The sequence below is a fragment of the Coloeus monedula genome, assembly GCF_965178545.1.
Source record: "Coloeus monedula genome assembly, chromosome: 2".
Taxonomy (NCBI): Eukaryota; Metazoa; Chordata; class Aves; order Passeriformes; family Corvidae; genus Coloeus; species Coloeus monedula.
In genome coordinates, this window is record NC_138782.1 from 63123093 (window position 1) to 63144885 (window position 21793).

At 38.1% G+C, this 21793-nt stretch overlaps 1 protein-coding gene across 8 annotated transcripts in view; it reads right to left on the reverse strand.

Moving 5' to 3' along the window:
- EYA4 (EYA transcriptional coactivator and phosphatase 4) overlaps positions 1 to 21793 on the reverse strand; it is a 141118-nt gene that overhangs the window by 1749 nt on the left and 117576 nt on the right. For all 8 annotated transcript variants that reach the window (XM_082303130.1, XM_082303133.1, XM_082303134.1 and 5 more), the window contains exons 13-19: positions 20861 to 20944; positions 12785 to 12874; positions 6619 to 6677; positions 6350 to 6510; positions 4083 to 4197; positions 2212 to 2333; positions 800 to 900 (exon numbers count right to left, since the gene is read on the reverse strand). In XM_082303130.1, the coding sequence (XP_082159256.1) occupies positions 800 to 900; positions 2212 to 2333; positions 4083 to 4197; positions 6350 to 6510; positions 6619 to 6677; positions 12785 to 12874; positions 20861 to 20944 (732 nt within the window). The remainder of the gene's footprint in view (positions 1 to 799; positions 901 to 2211; positions 2334 to 4082; positions 4198 to 6349; positions 6511 to 6618; positions 6678 to 12784; positions 12875 to 20860; positions 20945 to 21793) is intronic.

Below are 21793 nucleotides of genomic sequence, written 5' to 3' on the forward strand. Positions count from 1 at the left end.
TTGTTTCCACTCCAACTAGAATGCTAAGAGAGTGCTTTATTTTGCTACTCCTAGAACAACAATGTTTACATAATTTGTCCTGTGCAGACACTGTGAAGCAAAAAAATTCAATTTCTGCACACTTCCAGGGGTTTTACTGGGAAGTATGGCACAAATTACTAATTTGATCTCTGAACATTAAAAAACCTTTCAGCTGAAATTAGACTTGAATTATCATAATGAAGAAACTAGGAAACAGTTCTTTTTTGGAAACACAGATTTGGTGCACAATCTCTGTGTTGTGTTCTTTTTCCTTTAGCAAATATGCCTTTCCTGAAGAAAATTATATTTTTTTCATAATTGCTTCAGTAAACTATGGATCTTCATCTATCTTTGCAAAAGAATTTGCACAGTCCTTTGGATGTTTTCCACATTCTCTGTAACACGTCTCTTGAAGCATCCTCAATTTCACCATTTAAAGAAAAACACCACCCAACCATCATATCATAGCCTTTTCTATCTCTTCTGTTTAACTTTTAATTTGCTTGAAGTTTGTTGGACATTTTTGCTAAATTATTTTTCCATCTGTTTTAAAAATAATTTTGTGCCTTTTTTTTTTTTTTTTTTCAAAGTGAAGTGAAGCAAATGCTAGAATCCAAATGGTTCATTTTACTCTAAGTGTTGATCTCATCATGCTCTTGTTGTCTTGCATCTGTGGACCGAAATTATTTGTCATTTTGTGCAACACTGACAGAAATGCAAACAGAAAGGCTTGCATTAGTAGCTATGTATCACACCAACATTTCAGAAGACAGGTTACCTTTTTTGCTGCCTGTTCTTCTTCTACACCATCCCCAATTACAACATATACTACTTTTCTGCCAAACCTTTGCATTATTCGTTCAAAGCAACTTTCTTTTCCTGGAAGATAAATGAGATAAGAGTTCAGAGTGAAGTTACCTGATTAGCTGCATGTTCCTCATCTCGGCCATCTCCAATCACAACATAAGTTATGTTAGTGCCAAATCTGGACACTATACGCTCAAAACAGCTCTCTTTGCCTGAAAAACAATGCACTATTTATTCAAGCTATCAAGTGAGTTATGGTGAAGCCTTACAAAGGATTTTTGCAGTGGTAAGACATTACTACTACTACTTTTAAAAAGTTCCCAGCCTTGAGATTTAGAGCCAAATCTGGTAAGAAGCAATGGATTCCCTTAGTGACACTAAGATGTTTCAGGTAAAACTAGATCTCTTAATCATTGCAGGAAAGCCACTGAGATAAAGGAATTTGCAGCACTGCAAAAACGAATAGGTTAATGAATGAATAATTGAATTTAAATATTTCCTTATGATTGTAATCATATTCTTATAAGGAAAGTAGAAATTTTAATTCTAATGTATCTGCAACAACGAGTGATGTAGCAATGAAAAAAATTAATTAAATGATGACTGAGGTAACAGTTTTTCCTGACACTGCTAAAATATACACTGCTTTTTCCCTCGTGAAAATAATTTAGGAAACATATTGCAGTGCTTTTGTCAATGAAGTGACACATTCCATGCTAAAAATGTTGTCATAAGTATAGAAATGAAACATTCCTGAGTTGATGATTGGTAAAATCTGCAAACTTATCAGTCATTGTATTGTCACTTTTCACAGGAGTGGCAGCTTCTCTTGGTTTAGAGTTTTGGGTGCAATTTCCAGAAATACATTTCCATACATTTCCAAACCATAACACACGAAATGCACACAGTTAGGAACAGAGTGGGGAAGTGCCCTTTTGTTATGCAGCACCACAGGTTCTCTTAGTAACACTTGTCATTCCCATCACTGACATACTATGCCTTGGGAAAAGGTTTGTGAAGCTGTGGCCTGGCTTGCATAGAGACGAAGGTCAGAGCAGAGGCTAATTAAACAGAAGTTCTGCTCAGGTTTGAATCACAAAACACTTTTCTTTATTCTGTTCTGCAAGTTTTTATTTTCTGCACCATACTGATGAGTTTCTGAGGCTTTCAATCAGCATCTTTATTCCTTTAGGCACCATCGAAAATAAGGTGAATTTAGAATTCTTTGACATAAACACTTCTGAACACATGCAATGCCTAAATCTTATAACTAAAACTGCTAAGTGTCAGGGAAGTGTTTTGGAATCCATCCATTACTGGCAAAAAAAAAAAAAAAAAAGTAATGCAGTGTAGTCAGAATGGATGAAAGAATAATTTTCTTACCTATTTTGGTTGCACTGTAAATATTTTCAATAGGAAAAGCTCCTCCTAAACTGTATAGTAGAACTTTTGCAAGTGCTGGGATAAGCTGGGTTGTTGTTACCAACACATTTACACAATTACTCCTGAAATGAGAGAAACAGTTTAAGTTTAAATAGTTTTAAAACAGTACCCAAATGCTGATGAGGTGAACCAGCTGTGGACAGCATATTAAGGATTCCTCAACATTTACTTTCACTCACACAGTGAGCTGCTCAGCATCATCACTTACAGAAAATGTACATAAAACCTCTGGCAAAAACCTTTAAAAATATGTAGGTCTGATTTGTAGGAAATATTCCACCCTGGTTTATACAAACCAGGTCTTTGAAGATGGGTCTATGAAAATACAGACATTTAAGACCACTAACTACCTCCACAACAAGGCATCTGAATCCTTTGAAAGCATAATTTTCATGCTGGTCATTAATTGTCAGTAGCTACTGGCCGAATAAAAGAGTTAAGAGAATATAAAGACATAATTTGTTACTCTTTTATCTAGGGGAAAGAGACAGCCAGTACACATTTCTCCACAATGGCATCACTTTCTTCATGTTTCAGGAGTAAGAATATTTCTGAAAAGAGGGATGTCAATAAGCTAGCGTCGAATGGTGAGGATGAAAAGTTGAATGGAGAAGGTGTGCAGGCCAGAGAACTCAGAGCTGAGCTACCTTAGGCACTGACAGGCTGGAACATGAGCATGAGCATGACCATGATGTGAACATGGAGTTAAGAGCAAACAGTTGTGACTTTTCCTTCTGGAAGAGACCCCAGGCTACATTTTCAGCTTAATGTATCCTGATTTCCTGACAGTAACATAACAATAATGTTTAGCTGACTCACAGGTGGCTTCTGAGTTGTACAGTTGTACAGTTCTTTGAAGATATTACAAAAGACTATCATTTAACAATCCTGAGTGAATGATATCAGTTTTCCAGACTCATCCACCAATGCTCAATGGGCCTTCATTGCTAAAAGTCTCTTTGAAGACTAACAATTCAGAAAGAAATGCAGAGCTAAACACAACAGTTTACACAAATTTGTTACTTTTTTTTCTCCTGAAGTGCTTCACACACTGTTAAATAAACAATAATTAGGAGATAAGCATATTGCAAAAGTTGTTATGTTGAAATTAAGGTTTTCATGTCTTTCCAAGCTTGTTCTTTCCACTTGACACTGGGTCTTTTCCCAGACATGTTCAGAAAGCAAGATGACTTAATGTTGTTCTTTTTTGTGGTTTAAAACCAGGATTTTTTAGAATTACTGGTAATATGTATGTTACATGGCTGACTAAGTAGCAGCAGCATTCACAGTTTTATTGTTTCTAAGGAACAATACATTTTATGTCTCAATATTGGGAACCGAGACTTTTAACTTCGTTGAAAGAGATTTTTGCTCTTCTGAAAGATTAAGATATATATACTAAGATATACTGGTTTGCTTGGAAGGACAGAAGCAAAATGTCCTTGTGTTCTGCTACCTATACAGTATTTAGGTAGCACTGTGAATGGGCAGAAACATTGATGGACAGAACAGAGAGCTGTGGAGTTCAGAGAATGCTGTCCACAAGACAAGAAATTAGAGGCTGTCTCAGAATTCTACAATACCCCTTCAATGTACACACATTTGAGAAGACATTTCATACTATCTTTACTAAATGCAGGAATCACTGAAAACAAAACCACTTTCCACTTTTTCTGTGTCCTATTCAAAAGTCATATTAGACCTGTTCTGTTCTTTAAAGGCACTAATTTATTGTAACCTAAAATGTAAAAAAATATCCAATACATGTCCAAAGCTAGAAACTTTTTTTTACAGCAGACTCAGATACATACCTTGTGCTGATAATTGATAATGATTTAAGTGCATTTGTTAGCCAGGAGTCTGTCAGAGCTTCAATCTCTGCTCTTAATTGCAACCATGCATCTCTTTTAGCAGGACCCAGGAGTCCTTTTATGTAAAAAAAGTGAGAAAAATACAATTAAATTCTGTATCAGATGGAATGTGATAGGGTTTATGGTCATTGTTTCTATTTTAAATTCCACTACAACTTGAAAAAATATCAAAGAGAAAATCTATTGTCTTCAGCGCTCAGTATATCTTTGGTTTTATTTGTACTTCACTATATCAAGCAATGACAGGTATTATTTAAGACTAATTAGAATTTTTTACATATTCAGGCTGCTTTACTGCATTTCAAAGTATACCTTTCAGAAACACATATTTTTTAAACCAGCTCCTCCCAAATATGTTGCTCTCAAATTATCAGAGGCAGTGACAGGGAGACCCATGCCATTAGGATCACAGGTGAAGATGGTCACGAAAGAAGATACTTTAGAATAAACTGGCCTTTGCAGTACCTGCTTATGTTTCAAACTGACCTGCTTATGACTCTGTACATAGGTGTGAGCCTTAGGTTACACATACAGAAATATATTTGCTGATGGCTTGCTCTTCATGTCCTGTTGTGGGTTCCTTTTATAGCATTTGCAGCCTTGAAACAGCTGCACATCTTATGTTCTCATATCTCAGTTAGTCCTTAAAAGCTAGTCCTCAAAATCTCTTTTTGGGTAGAAATTGTCAGATATTTAATAATACCCAGCCTATTAAATGTTGAGACATGAATTTGTTGGAACCAAGGTATTTTAAATGCAGATTTGGTCCTGGAAGAGAAGGGAAATAGGCTTCCTGACCTTTAGTATCCCTCTTCTCTTTCACACCCTATCTCCCAACAAATGATGATGACTGTCTTCAAAAAGCAGAAGTGAAGTAACTAAAAATATATGGATTAATCTTGCCTTCTGATGCCTTCTAGCAGATATTTTGAAATAAACAGACACATTATGTGCTAAGAAGATTATTAAAAAGGCTAAGAAGTGGAGGATAAATGAAGAAACTTGCCCACTAAGGTTGGCTTCTATTTCAGATGTAGGATGAGTGGGAGACGATAAAAACCTTAATCCAGTGCACCACATATCTGCACTCTGCCTTTGCAATGCTTTGTTCCTCTAGTGTGTTTCCCTATGCTGTGCTCTCGGACCTGTGCTCTTACCAGTGCTAAGGGTTTTGTGAAATGCAGCAGCTTTAGACTCTTAGATGCATTAGGAGATACAAGAACACCCAGTAAGCTTTTGGTTAATACTGTTTCAAAAATTAAAAAAGTATATAAAATTTATATAAATACATAAAAATTCTATTCACAACACCTATGAAGGGCAAGGCAGGGTAAGTGAAAGTCAGCCCTCTACTACCACCCTTTGGTCCTATTGCTTCATCCTGTGCTAAGGAAAGACTGAACTATTAACAGTGAAAATACGTGACTGTAGCAATTATTGAAGACTTCTAAGTATTCCCTGTCCTCACAGTCTATTGTTGGGGGGGTCAGTTGACACATTCCCCTCTTCAGAAGAGGGCTGGCTGTCTCTGCAAGTCACACAGGACTTTCCAGAACAGATTCTTTCAGCTCTGCTGCTTGATTACCTACAACCTGCTGGTGCAGACATGAGTGAGCCCATGAATTAAAACTGTACCAGCAAAGCTCTTGTCCCAATGAGATTTGGACTTTTTGGAGACAAAACTGTGTAAGTTACAGAGCCAACAAAAGAGGCTGTTGGGACAGCAGTGATAGAATTTTCTTGCATCCACTGATGAAAACAGACTAGCAGGTATGGAGCAGAGAGTTTAGGAGACAGTGTTGTTACCAGCCAGGTCATTAAAATGTAGGATGGAAATGCCCATCCACAACCAATTTGTGCTATGTGTGCTATGGAAGCTATACAATATCTTTCCCAGAGCAACAGCAGATCTGAAGTAGAATGAGTGGTTCAACCACTCGGTAAGGTAAGAATAGCTGGGTCTGAAGGAGGAAAATGGGCTCTGTGGAAGCTAAATGGAAGCTTGCTTGGTGTTCCCAATTGTGTTTCTCCAGCACAACAGTGTGTGGCCTTGCCATTACAGTCACCAGCTTTCAATAGCTCATGGTCCAGTCACATCACTCTCCATTCCCTCTGTGGCTTCCCAGGCTCCTTCCCTGGGTGGGAGTTCATCACCATGCAGCTTAGACTGACCAGCATTTGAAGTTGTTTTTGACAACTGAACTCACCTCCTATGTTGTTCTTGTAAGTATTATACAACTCTTTTACTCTTCTGTAACGGAATGCCAGCTTCCTCATCCAGTCAACCCCTCCTCTTACACCTGTTGGCAGACAAAGGTTTGCACTACTTGCAGCTGCATGGAAGCCATCAGTTGCAAAACTGTAGGTACTGCAAACACCCAAAATACAGTAAAAATAAATACAATGTATTCCTGTAAATGCTCAAATTATTTAATCTTAAAAAAAAAAAAAAAAAAGAAAAAATGCTGTATCTTACCTTAGGTCTTGTCCATTATCATCAGAAGAAACATCATCTATATGAACTTGATCGCATTCCTATTAGAAAGAAAAGAAAGCAAACCCAAATGACAAATTTATCTTGTAAGAGAGTGCAATTGCCATTCCTGGAAGCATCCAAAAGGCGTGTGGATGTAGCAGTTGGGGATATGGTTTAGTGGTGAGCACGGTGGGCTGGGCTAATGGTTGGACTAGGTGATGTTAGGGGTCTTTTCCAGCCCGAATTATTGAGTCTGTGCTCACCACAGGCTTAGTACAGAAGAAATGACCGGTGCAGGCCCCTGACTGCACCAGAAGATGGCAGCCTGTGCACACCCACAGCTTTCTATCGCCATCAACCTTCAACTCCTACACAGTCAAAATTACTAGTTAAAATAGACCTTTAGAAAATCAAAATGCAATTTTGGTGTGATTTTTGGAGGAAATTATTTTAATTGTAAAGCCTCAAAAATTGCAGGTTTCATTTATAGTCTCCCTTGTATACCAATATAAACCTTGTATTCCCACTCCCTAAAAGCAATTGATGGTGAACCTCAACAGGCATAAAACTTATGTTAAGTGGTTTGGACACTTATCAGGTTCTTCTAATAAATTATGTGAGTGCCTTTGGCTGGAAAATCACATATCATCAGCAGTCCTACAGAACTTAATTATTTCCTGGCTTTGGAAGTGATGGAAGAAACTCAAGGGAACTGAGGTACACAGGAAAAATGAATTCCCCTCCAAGATGGTTTTATAATGAGACAGCTATCAAATATCCTTATCTGCACAGTGGTTACAGCACAAAGATAAGAAATTGTGGGGAAAGCAAAAGTAAATATATAAGCAAGCCATCATGCATCATATAACTATTTTCTGTAGTTGCTTGAACTAACACCTTAATCCAAAGACACACCTGAATTCAGTGTCTACTTCAGTCAGCACTTAATTCAGGCCCTCTGTGACATGCAGGAGCATGCAGTTCTAAGTTTCCAATCTTTCTCTTATAACAGTGCTAAATTGTACAGATAAAGAATAAATCTGAGCAGAAGAGTGATTTCCAAATGTGTAAGCCACAAGTTCCTAGAGCGTGAATTTGGGGAATTGTTATTTTATCTTTCTGCTGTATTTGCTTTGCAATGAAAAAAAAAAACTTAACAGACTTTTACTCACATAAAGTAAGTTGTTAAAAATAAGGCAATTTTGTATAAAAAACCCCATACAATTTAATTTTCAAATACATAATTTTGTTGCACCATGCAAGCAATCATAATTTAAGATATTGGGTCAAAGCTAAAATAATGAGTTGCCAAGCTCTGCTCATGTGGTTTAATCCGTTAAGACAGGATAATAGGGCTGTGTTCAAGGGACAGAAATGAAGCATTTTCCCCCTCACTAGAGAAATAAAATTTTTTATTTCTGTCTGAGGAGATTATCTTGAGCTGTAGAATATTTTAATGAAGCTACTTCTGGATGTAAATAGCAGATGAAGAGAGAAAGTAAAGGGGGAGGGGCAGCTGAAATAAAATATTAATTTCTTTATCCCTATTTGTTATTTACACTCCAGAAAAAACGCAACTATGCTTCACCCAATGTAGGACAGGAATTCAAAAATCAGACAAAAAGCCCTTCTGGGAAAAATTCTGACTATATTTTTCAATATCTGGGCAATATGTGGCTTCCTAATCACCTTCACAGATTTCCCTGGAACTGGTAGAAGTGTTAAGTTTAAAAATTCAGTAATCATTCCTGTGGATTCGAAGGTGTACTAATTAAATGGAGGGCACACAAAAGCCTTGATGGATAAGGAGTGTCTGCTGCTGTTTGGATTTTGTTAAGCCTTTCAGCTACATTATTCCAGCCTTGAAAATTCTAGGTAACTGTTCTGCTGATAATTTCATTATTAAGTTAAATGTGAGTGGGTGGCAAAGGCTCAGCTGTTTGCTTTTATTTTTTTTGTCTCACAGTTGGTTCATTGTGATTCTGTGATTGACTCCAGGAAAAGGATGAGGGGACCAGGCAGTTTTCTGATTACTCACCCCCTTGTCCTTGCAAGAAGGTTGTTAATATAGGAGTTATTACACATGTTATATAGGAGATCAAACCCAGCAGCACTCTCCAGCTTCCTCATTTTCCCCCTTCCTGTTCTCCTCTGGATCTATGGGTGACCTCCTCTCTACATGCTGGCAATATGTATTTGCTGACCAACAAACAAGCTCATGTGCCCATCATTTCTTGTTTTCTTTTACTTTGTTTTCGTGTTTACTTATCTATTTTAACTAAAACGTTTACCTTTTGCAAATTCACTTATGTGGCATGGAAAAAACTTGCCATAAAAAAAGAAAAAACCCCAGTTTGAGCGGATTTGAGATAATTCTCTACTTTTCTCAAAAGAAACAGGAAACTGATGGCACAACACTATGTCTGAGTTTGCTTTTAAATGACACCAAACAAATATGGGAAAGAAGGAAAGAGAGCAAGCTCTGTGTCACTTTAAATATTAAGGCAAAATACTCTCCACATCAGCTATAGTACTGGTTAAGCTCAAGACACAGTGACTCACTGTCAGTGCAATGTCAAAACTAAGAAACATAAAAATACATTTCGTATTAGAGCAAATACAGGAAAGGAGTCTAGGTGTAATATCTAGCTTTTGTTTGAAGCTATACTAATTTAAATTACATCTGAGTGCAGTCGATTCTTTGCAGCAATTTTTAGAGCCTGAAAATTTGAGAGTACAGAATCAACAAATCATCCATAAAACTTTTTATCCTGGAGTGGACAGTGATGTCATTATTCAGTAAAAACACTGCCTTATCATGCTGAACACAAAACTGTTATTAATGAGGAGATATTCAGCACTTATGCTTTCTTAGGCTTTACAGCAAACCTTTTTTTAATATGTATGCTTCGGTCTCTGTTAAAACTAGTTTTACCTGCATCCCAAATTCTGAGACTTAAATCCTATTTTTTCTCTCGTTTCTATTTATAATGAGAAAAAATAAAACACAAAATCTCCTTTAAAATTTGGAGGGATAATGATAAAAATAGAAATATAATTCAGTTTGTTTGAAATGGATGCTTTTTTTTTTCTTCATTGACCTGAGAGTGGAGTGGAATAATGGAGTTGGAAGATTCATGTCTGAATTACTACTTGCAATTTGCAGAAATTGGTTTTTTTTTGGTGTGCCTAATAGGTCTTACCAACATTTCTAAATGCTGCCTTAAAATTAATACTGAGAAATGAAGAAAAACTTAATTTTATTCCTTACCTGGTTGAAAACAGAATGCCTTAGTTTGGCTATTATTACAAAGCTGAGTCCCATCTCTAAGTGTTTAGGCTCATGAACTTTCTAGAGCACCAGACTCCTATTTTTGTGGCAAAACACCAACCACTCTCCCAAGTGATACTTCTCAAGCTAACTAAAATTTATACCCTGAGAATGCAACAGCTGGAGAGCAGCCTAGCCTGAAGTAAAAGTGCAGCTTGGCTGATTAGAACATGGGTTACTGGGTCAGCAGGGAATGTCTCAGCAGATTGGAATTTCTGCATCAGCAGCCATTGCAGTGAGACAGATTTGCATAGAGGAAGGAAAACTTTATTTTTGTGTGCAATAACTTCTGTAACTTGGTTATTATTACGAGAACCTGCTATGTGGTGTTTGTAACCAAGAGAGACAGGGAAAAAAAGAAGGTTTAGAGGATGTAGTGACTGGAGTAAATATTACAGGAGTGCAGGTTCCTTAGTACATTGCAGTTGTCACATCCAGAGCCATGAGGTTTACTGTGGGCTGAAGATGAAAGCAAAACAGAAGGTATGGGACCTGAGGGCTGACCATTAAAACAGTGACATGATGAAAGGATAAGCAATCTATCTGCCTAGTGAATAAAGGCCTAGCTCACTTCCTCCAGGGAGAACTGAAGTTCTTGTGTCTTGATGGTCATGATCATTGGCAGCTCAGCACTCATTTCTGCTCCCCTGGGGGAGGACAGAGAGAGAAAAACAGAGAAAAAGACATGGGGAGAAGAGGAGAAATGAGGGAGAGACCCCAAGTCAGACTCAGGGGATTCTCAGAATTCATTATACATTCATCATGCAGATGAACTGTAATATTCAGTAATAGTCACGTGCTCTGCAAACAGATTTAAACAGACAGGTTTACTCATCAGCATATTAAAGGATGTCACTACATACTTTGGCACTTTATCTTATTTGCTAAGAAGATAGAAAATTCCTGGTCTTCTTGCACATGCTGGAATGTATGCACACAACTCATTTCAGTCCATGAACTTTGGAATTTTGGTAATTTTGTAAGAGAGTTGGTTTTGAGACCAAGATGAATTCTGGGCCATAAAATACTTAACTTCTTATAGAAATTGTGATGACTAAATACATATATTAATTGCTTTTAATAGAATCAAACTGATTGATTTATGAGACTCTCTAAGACCCCTAAGTAGTCTTTTTTGATTTATCTAAACCTGGGAACTGTTCAGGCTCTGGAATGAGCTGATGTATGAGTTTTCGGACAAGGTATTAAAACCATCCTATGAAGATTAGCCAAAATATAATGATCCACCTATGACAGCTGAACTTGTGATCTACAGAGGAAATAAAAAATGAGAGAAAGGAATGAAGTTTCAATGGCCATAAGCAAGAGTAAAGAGGTACGGAAAGAGGGCAAAGCTCCATTTTGCTGAACTCTTCTACATGAACTCAGTACAACACTGAAGAACAGATTCCACAGAATGGCTTTAAGTTCATTCATGCCACATAAAATCTGAACATGCAGGGGCAAAGGTCTGCTAAAAAAAAATTAAGAAATGCTTTGAAAAATTTATTTGGAATCTCTCCCCAGTACAGGGTACCAGAAGGAGACATTCACTGAATGTACTTGTCAAGAGATGACTCACTAGGACTGCAATAAAACACACACTGGGACAGGTGTGTTCAGGGCTTTACTTTCTTAGGTTTCTGCTGCTGCAAAGAGGAAGTGCAGTTCAGGTGTGGGGTGAAGTAGATTCCTGTTTCCTGACTTTAAAAGAGCTAAGAATATCTCTGGAGGTCTGCACGGGATGACAAAGACAACTGCAGACTGGTACCTTCTGCTTTTCTTACTGCATACTTGATGAAGGAACAAGAGAAAAAATCAACATCCCAGTGGATGGAAAAATTTCACTTATCTTTATTTTTTCTATTCACTCACCAGAGACCTTTCTCTGGGATTCTAAACAAAACCTCAAAGTCTTCCAGCTCCCATTCATTGCAAGTATCTATCCATGGAGGGAAGTCTGGGATCTACTCTGAATAGGAAAGCAACTGTTTTAGACCAGAAGAAGGTCTGAAAAACCCCTATCTTAATTTAAAAACTGCTTTTGAGTCCATCTCTTGACACACATGGTTGTAGGCTGTCACCATCCATGTTAAGAGATCCAGACTCTCAGAGTGAATTAAAAGCCTGTGAAGCCCAGCTGACCAGCCTGCTTTCCAGACCACTGTCCCTGAGAGAGTCCATGCCTGTGCTTCTGACAGGTGAGCTGCCCACAGAGGGCACTCCCTAGGAAGAGGTCTCTCCCTTTTCCGAACAATTTCCAAATTATACTCCCTGGGTATATTGTGACAATACATGTGGTTGCCTGGTTGCCTTGAGAAGAGACATCACTGACCAGAACATCTATCACAGTTCCAGCTCTCTGAAGCTGCATTCTTTCAGGTAAATGAAGAATATTCTTCATTTGAACAAGTAACAGGGGCCTGTGGCCAAAAGGCTACTCAGGTATCTCAAGAGAACAGTCTCTTCTGGTCAGTTGAGGGCACCCACTTAAGGTGAATGAATATAGAGAACTTCAAGTGAAGAATGTGAAGCATGTATTTTCCTGTTGTGGAGATGACAGCAGACAGCTTTACATAGGTGGAAACCAAAAAGATGGCTACAGGACAAAGAACAGAATGGGTAGTTTGCAGTTCTCTCTCTCACTGAGTTTCACGGAAGGACTCTGGTGCCACAGGAAGTCAGTGCCACCTGGCTAACCTCTCTCTGATTAAAGCATGACTAACCCAAAGACCACATAGGCAGAAAATATCACACACAATAAACACTAATGCACAGCAAAGCCACTAAGTTAAAAACCAGGAATACCGGTGCTAACATTCCTTTGATTCTTACCTCTAAATCATTAAAAAATAAATGTGTGTCAGCAAGATTAAAAATCATTTCTTCCATTCGCAGTCCAAGGGTCACTGCCATGGGTGGATCCTTAAAAAACAAAAAACAAGGTTAACTAATTACATACCTCTAAGTTATATTAGAATTACTTTTAAAATTGCTGTATACAGGGGTTTTGAAACATTAGCACTGTAAGAAATTTCTCTGAAATCCTTTCAGTATTAAGCTATTTTAATATAATGCTTATTAAGAAGAGACTGCTGAACTTCTGTTTGTGAGAAACACAGGGAGCTGTGGATGTTGAAAAATCAAATATTTTGAAAGTCAAGCAATTTGCAACCTGGCTGAACTGGCAGGAAAAAAACTGGTGGCCATAAATATATATATATATGTATATATACATATATAAACATAAACAAGTATAGAGAAGATTGGAAACAGGGAAGGCACTCTTAATAAAAGATGTATATAGGAACATACACTCCTGTGGAAAGCTTATGTAAGTTGTCTTTTCCTACAGATCATCCCTTCATTGCTGATGAAACACAGGAATCCTGTCCCTGGATAAGAGTCATTCAAAATTCTGCATTTGTTCATAGGTCATCTTTCACACTATCAAATTGCTCCGCCTCAGCAAGACACCACAAATCTACCGATCTGCAACAACACTGTCTGAGAGCATGAAGTGTACAGAAAGGCAAGGTAATTAATTTAACTTCTCTAAGTTTGCTAGGAGAGAGGTAAAGCAGATTTGTGTTGCCTTACATTTAGTTTAAAATAATGGTCCCTGATGCTTTGCTGACACCTGGTACCTGGTTTGATTCTTGCCATAATTATCAGCCTGATCTTGAGGGGTTCTAACTTTTTAATGCTTAACATACTGCAGTGGACTTTTAATACACATGCGATCTTCTTCTCATCAAAATATGGAAAAAATATATATTTCATCATTTAAACTCTGATTGACACCAGCAAGTTTTCAGAAATCCCTTCTTAAATACCTTGAGATTTAAAGTCTAAAAGTTTACCAGCATGTAGCAACAAAATCTTACAAAAACTCAAATGATCATTTGTTAGCATTAGGATCAAAGGCTTCCCAACCAGGATCAGGCAGTCACTACTCCAGGGCTTTGCAATGACAGAATAAAAGATGGCTTCTGCACTCAAGCACTTAATAACTAATGGTAAAATCTGAAACACTAACATTTTGACTCTTGCTCATGAAAAAGTCATACTTGAAGGGGAGAATAGTGTTCAAGAAGTTGTAATGGTCCAAAGTTAGACCCAATTCTCTGGCCGTGAAAGGAAATATTTTTATGTTGACCCTTGAACTGGTCTAGGCTACCTTTCAGAAGCAAAAAAATAATGCAGTGCCCGGGCAAAGAACTTCATCCATTCTGTCTTCTGTAGTAATGTTCACTGGATTTGAAAGTCACATGGCTGAAGGCAGCACCAAGTGCAAAGGTCAGTTTTCTGGGAGGGTGATTAAGGAGCACCATTAACAGATTAGCAAAAACTCATGTTAGGCACTTAGAACACAAATCACAAAAATACCCTTGACTCAGGAGATTCCTCATCAAGCCATAATGCTTTTATCAAAACGCCATCATATATAAACATGTGTTTGTCTCTTCTTTCTTTTGCATTTCTTTTCTGTGCACAGTAAAATTTATAAAAAATTGTAAGTTTTTTCACCGTAGATATGATAGAGAGTATTTGTAATATGCTTTTTTACCTCAATCCTATGAACACTAAGGCATGTGCATAATTTTATGCACAGGTGGTAACTCATTATTATTTAAGTCATTCACTGGAGTTCTTCCAAAACTGGAATCTCCGTCTTTTAATTCTCAGCCTCTTTTTACCCCTTCCTGGGTAGAAGCAGACTTGAATGTGGAAATTTCCTATAATGTTTTCTGTTATAATCCAGTTAATTTTTACAGAAACTAGCAACTATGAATGACAATTTTCTGCCTTGCTTAGTATAAGTTGAAAGATGTAAATGTAACAAAGCTCTTATGATTTTCTTATTAGTAGTAGTTTTGTAACCAATTATGCCTGATTATTACTATTAAAATTATATTTCCTATATTCCTGCTTCGGCAAAGTCATGAGAAGGATATTGCTAGGTACTGTATGTAAAATAAAATAAAGCAAAGCAAAGCAAACGGAATTAATTTCAGCTTAGTATAAAATCAGTGTGGGATCTCCCCATAACAACTTCTGCTAGGGAGAGTTGCTGAAAATGAATTCTCAAGATATTAACTTCCCTTCTTCCCTTAATAAATTGGCCAAAACTTTGCACTGCAACTGTTTAACAAGAATTAAATATCATGTTCCATCCAGCTCTTGCCATGTTAAGTTCTTTCCTTCACATACAAAAATAGTCAAGAAAGCAGATTTGTCAGGGTCTTGTGACTTTATAGTGTTTGCACAATATGGAGGAACATGACAATTATCATTTCAATGTCTTTCAGCCTGAAGCAGAAGTTACAGATTCAAGTGGCACAAAGGACTGAGTGTTGAAAAGAAAGCAAGAAACTTGCAGTTGATACAGATTTTAGCATAGCAAATTGAAAAACTTAGTCAGAGGTAGACTGAACTTCTGGAAAAATTGTATTTTGTGCTACTCTGCATAAGCACACACAATAGAGTAAAAAATTATTTAAAAAAGAATCTGGAAGTTTTCCCCAGATAATTCACAGAACAAAGAACAACTCTTTGGCCCGCAGAGGTATGATGTTAGCCAGATATCATTAGTGTGCAGAAGAATCAAGACCAGCTACAACACTTCTGTACACCTAAATACAAATTACTTTAGTTACGTTAGGATGAAGGCACTAAACTGGAGCCAGACTGTCTGTCTGTGGACTTCTGTACCAGACTGGTCCATCCATCGGAATGCCTCCTGGGAGACTAGATAAAAATATCCTGGGAGGACCAATACTTCAATGTTTTGATCAAGAGAGATCAACTGGAATAAAGCCCCAAAAGCTCAGTGTCCATTAGTGGGAGAAATCTATTTAATACTCTCTTGGTATGTCAGGTTTCAGCACATGTTCAAAATCATTTCATTTCTTGGGAAAAAACTGCAAACACCAAAGTGACTTTAACAAAACCTCAGAAAACAAAGAGATGAATAGACTGTCAGGTAGATTCATTGTGACAGGAATTTGCATGCATGAAGCCTTAAAAATAAGCAAGAAAACAAGCAGAAATTTAAGAAGTGATTTTCAACGGGTGGCTGTCCTGAACAGATTTAAAACAAAACTGACCTCAGGAAAAGTGGAAATGCTCAAATTAATTACCAATATTTTAACCTGAAGACACTTCCCTAAATTACGTATCTGGGATTCTCAGACTTAAGTTCAGCACTCACGCTCTCAAAGGGGACACTGTCCCAGGAGAGATTCATGTGGGTGGCAATGGAGGAAGAGAACACATCTCTTCTTAATAACCATAGCTGGTGGCTGATGAAGGAAAACTCACGTACTCCATAGGGAGTCTCTGTTCCACGCTCTCTAGAAGGCAGTAGGAAAATCAACTCAGAGGTCTCAGACAAGGAGGGAGTGAATGGAGAGGACAACTGGAGGTGATGAGAGATACACTATTAACACAGGCGGACAAGAGAATATTTATGCGTGAATTTGGGAATGTCATCATGGATGTTTATGGTGACAAAGTTTTTCTGTTTAATGACCAGACAAGCAGACAGTGAGCAGTAAAAAGCTTCTGAGCCCTTTCCAAAGAAGTGCACAAGGTTAATGAGGCTTCCCTGACAACTTTCTGTCATTCTCAGTGCTATAAAAAATGGCAAAATATGATCATCAAGTGTGGATTTGTTTTGATTTTTCCACTTGGAAATCAAATTCTCCCTCTTCTAAGCTCACTGAGGAATTGTATTCTTTTTTTAAACAGTTGCACTGTGAGTCACAGCATTTATCTGGGAATCCTTGCCCTCTGGATTGACCTGGGAGAAATGAATGAAATATAAATGCTTGGAGCTAGAGAAAACGCCAGCTTAATCATCCTTTAACCAGCAAGAATAACTGGAATGCAATGGAATAAAGAATACACACTGTTCACAGGGAATAAGAATGTATCTCATAAACTTTTAAGAGATGATGACATCTGCTAACATGTGTCCTGTCACATCAACAAATGGTCTCTTAAGAGCTCAGCATTGTAGAAAACCATATCTGTCAACTTGTGCTCAGCTGCAAAAACTGTCATCATCCACACAAGTCACAGTATAACAGCTCCAATGCCAATGTTCGCGATTGGCTACTGCCGTAAGTAATTAAAAATAGAAGTGTACTGGTTTTATGAAGTACAAAGCAGATGAGTAAATGAGCTGAAAAATGAGAGGTGATCTTACTGCTGGGAGGCAGCACAGCTTCCCTGACACAGTTGTACTGTAGTTTTTATTCTCTTTCATTGTTAGCCCAATAAAATAACCAATACACCAAAAGCCAGAGGGAAACAGTCACAGGTAGAAAACAGCAAGGCATGGAATATTCTTCTGTGAAAGCTTTGTATTTTAAATGTAGAAGTGATACTCTGGCCAACCTCTGGCCAAATCTCTCCCAGTTCAGTCGGGCTTAAAGCTATACTCTACTGGTGCCCAGATAAGCAGCAGCAATTTGCCCCCTTTTTAAATGAGATACTTACAGCTGCGTCCTTTGGCAAAACACTAATTTTAACATGGTTATTATAAAATTTTGACATCAAATAATTATCATACCATGAAAAGTGCTGAACAAGTATATACCAAATAGAGTGTCCATTCTCAACTTCATAAATCCTCAGGCATAACTCAGAAATCTGCTCTTCGCTTGACAAATACACAACCTGAAACTTGCCTACTGGATCCCGGCCTGCCAAATAATCTCTGCCAATGAAAGCCCTAATTGCCTAAGGAGATGCTGGTTTGACTTTCCTTTTTCTCTTCTACCCCAACCACTTGTTAAACTGTAGAAATCTTTTGCAAGTGTTTATTTCTGGATACAACAGCAACTTTCAAGTGCTCCTGCAGTCACATGTGGATCCCTATGCCAGGCTATGGATCTATATATGCTATATATGTGGAGCTATATATGCTGTACCTCCTCTCACTGCATCCCTGTGCAGCCTGAACTACAGCAGAATAGAGAAATTAAAAGACTAATTTATGATTTTTTTTTTCACCTCGTAATGAAATAAACAGCAAAAAGAGCTGGTGAAAATGAGGAATGAAAGTTTGCAGGTCAATGAGTAGATGGGAATATCCTTGCCTGTCTGCATATTCCCACTAGCTCTGAACTCAGCATCTCACTCTTTCTAAGTATGAAATGAGGACACTTGGTATAAGAACTTGCCTTCCCTTAAAGCAATGTTTACATTAAAAACACACTATTCTCACTTAGAAAATTTAAATACGCGAGAAGGGAAAAATTCTGCTTGTCCTGAAAGGGTTTTTTTTGGTGTGAATTCTTTTCTTTGTGAGTTACCTGATTATGTTATACAAAATGAGCTCATGAAATATATATGGAAGAACATGCTGTGCACAGCTGAGCATCTTGTGACATTAGATGCCTTTACTTTTTAAAATCAGGTAGCCAATCACCACAGATAAATAATTTAGTATTGCCACTCTTTTACACCAGCCTGTTTCTTTTTCCATTGTTAGGCAACAATTTTATATCACCTTTCCAGGATAAACAGCTCTCTCAATAATTTTGAAAGACCTACGTGCTAACAAGACTTCTGCTGACAACCTCACAATTCTTGGAGTATTTACTCTCATAGCAACCCAATTCTGGTAAAAATCCAGTCTTCAGTCTGGATTAAGACCTTGTGTACAGATGGAAATCATACACAGAAAAGATAAGGACCATATGTACTGAACATGTCATGTACCAGAGACTGAGTGAAGTCTATCTGTGGGACCTTTCTCTTCTCCCGTTTCTAACCTCTTAGGCACTTAGGCTCAGACATATCCCACCTTAAATTTAGACAACACTGCAGTTACATGCAAAAGATAAAATTCTATGTAAATATGGCAATGGCAGCCACTGCAACAAGGAAAATGTCTACTATTTTTATTCTACAGGGTCTGGAAATGAGCACCTTTCCCTACTTGTGTGGATGCCACCTATCAGTACCAAAAAAATAAAAACCAAAAAAAACCCAAACAAAACCTAACCAACCAAACAAAACTCCCCCCAAAAACCCCAAACCCCCTAAAAACAAAACAAAACACAAAAAGAACCAAAAAAAGGATTTTACTTTCAGAATTCCACAACTCCGCATCTTTTGCACCATAGATATCCATTACATTAGTTTGCTGATGTTGATCTCAGCAGTATAACTACATTAATTTCACTAAACCTTGAGATACTTTTGGTTTATATAAGACTTTGTCTGCTGTCAGTACTATTGTCTGTTAATATGCCATTACTAATATACCAAGAGGAATTAAATTTCTGTTGCTGTTTACAAGACATTTTTCAAAGTTATCCGCAGATGTTTTGTGAGCTACAAATGAGCTCTGATTTTTAAAACTATGTGTTACAGTTGGTTTAGGAAACATCCTAAGGGCAGAATCAAAAAAGGATGAAAGGAATGACTTTATCACTGTGACAATTCAGCAAGTCCTGTGGTTGTCTGTGGGCTCAAAGTGATGCAAAAGTTTGTGTGCAGCTAGGTTTCTCTCTTGTTTTGATAACTATTAGTTGGAAACGGTTCTGGCAAAGTCATTGTTGTTGCAATGTCTGAAAAACAGCAGAAGAGGATTTTTTGACAGAGAACTGAAATGTGCACAGATCTGGCACTGTGAAGCTGCAAAGCAAGGAAGGCTTTACAAGACATGAGTAACTATCTTTATCTTAGCATTCCAGAAATTCAGATTTGCACTTGGCCTGTGACTTTTCCTATTAACTTTCTTTTTTAGTAGCCACAAAAGGTCGATCACATGGAAGACTGGCCCATCTCTGGTTATAATCCACAGGTTCTGGCTTTGGACATTTCTAACCCACCGGTAGGGGAGGGGTTGTGAAAAGCATTTCTGTGATGTATTGTTTCTCGCATCCTTTTCTCAAGCATCTGATTCTGGCTGGAATAATGATGCTGAAAACATGCTAAACAAGCCCCTTATCTGACACAGTATGGACATGGCTATGTTCTTAAAAAGAAATACCCTTGCATTAATTTCACTTGAAAAGAACAAACAGCACAGAGAAAAGTATATATGTACATACTAACATCTCCCTTGTCCATTTTCCTCCTTCCACATATTTGCTTTGATTTTTTGTTTTATCCAGGCCTTAACTCTACCTCTCCCATCAGTCTGCTCCTGTTGTTACACACCAGACCCTTCTCACCTTGTCCAAGCAGCCATTCCCCAGACTCCCAATACCAGCCTGGCAGGCTCCCAGAGTTCCTGCTCCTGCTCCTCCAGTCTGCCACTGCCTCTCTTTGCCTCCCTCACTCTTCTTCCTGCTCTCCCACTCATTGCTCTGTGACCTGAACTCCTTTTGGACTCACGGAAGGGGAGAGGATGCTTAAAACTACTTGGGAGAGGGTTTCACTCCCCGGCATTACTCAGCCCAGAGCCAGCCAAGGGAATCAAAAATTCAGTGAAAAAGGTGGGGAGTCAAAGAACAACATCTGCAGCTGGCATTGAAATAAGTCAGACTCTTACTCATCCTATTCATAAATTTCCCGGTAAATTCACTCACCAGCCCAGTTTCTTATTTCTTCCTTTACTCTTCCAGATACTGTCAGTTATTTCCATTTGTGCACTTCATCTCTTATCTCCCTGCAATGTCTCTTCCAACTCACGTCAGGAACTTCATCCTTGTTCCTCTATAAATTCTCCTCTCATTCGCAGCATCTGCTTCAGCCCTGCCTCATCTACTGTGCTTAGGGTCTGTGTCTCATTTCTCTCCTTGACTTCTTCATATTAACCCTCTGAAAATGGGGTTTACCGTACACTTTAACTTCACCCAAGCCATAAAGAAAACAGAGGTGAAAAACTTGTACATAGTCAGGCCAGATAGCTGCAGTGAATTGACACAAAATTCACAGCTCACATACCTTGCCATACTTCTGTGCATATGATCCTGTAAGCAGCGAATGAAAAACTATGATTGTTTCATCCAAATCCCAAACAAATACACGCTGAAAACAGAATTGGGGAAAATATTATTGAACAAATAACATCACAGTCCCACCACCACACCACCCAGGGAGGTTAAAAGTAAACTGAGTCTTAAAAGGTTAGCCAAGTACTTATTAACTGAGCAGGTTTTTTCTGAAATTATCAATAAGAGTGTACCATGCACCGTAAAAAGTCAAAAGGCAGTAACTTTTTAACTCTTCAACGATTTCTTACTTGTTCTCTAAAAAGCTTTTCACAAAAGCTCTGTAACGCAGATTTCAGAAACGTGATGGGGGTCAGACATAATTGTTAAGGATAAACTACTCTCAGATACTTCTCTGTGAGTCTTATTGATTCAAGATTCTTCTTTATTTCTACTGATTAACTAAAATCTAGAATTCAAATAATACTGTAGGATGAAACAGATTATTTTAATTCAGTTTCATACATTCGATTTCACTCATTTTCATTTTCACTGGTAAATAATAAATTAAAAAAAAAACCCAACCAACTAAAAGAAACCCTGAAATGTAAGAAGTTAGTTTCTTCACTGGAAAAGCAAACAATGTAAGTTTCTGCACAAAAGCAATGGCATTTTCATTCAGTTCCTAGCCCTGCAGCCCACCCTGCTACCACAGGAGGGGCTGTGTGGCCAGCCAAGTCCCAGCAACAATTTTGTCTTCTGCCGTACCCAGGACTGTTCAGTGACGGCAGAGCAGTGGGGCACGCCAGGGCTGCTGGCTCGCCGCGTTGCTCTGGTGGCAGCAGGGGACACACGGCACTGGCAGGCAGCACAGCACGTCCCTGGTGCCAGAGCTGGAGGGTCACACACACGCACAGACACTCTGCTTCCTCCTCCTGCTCCTGCC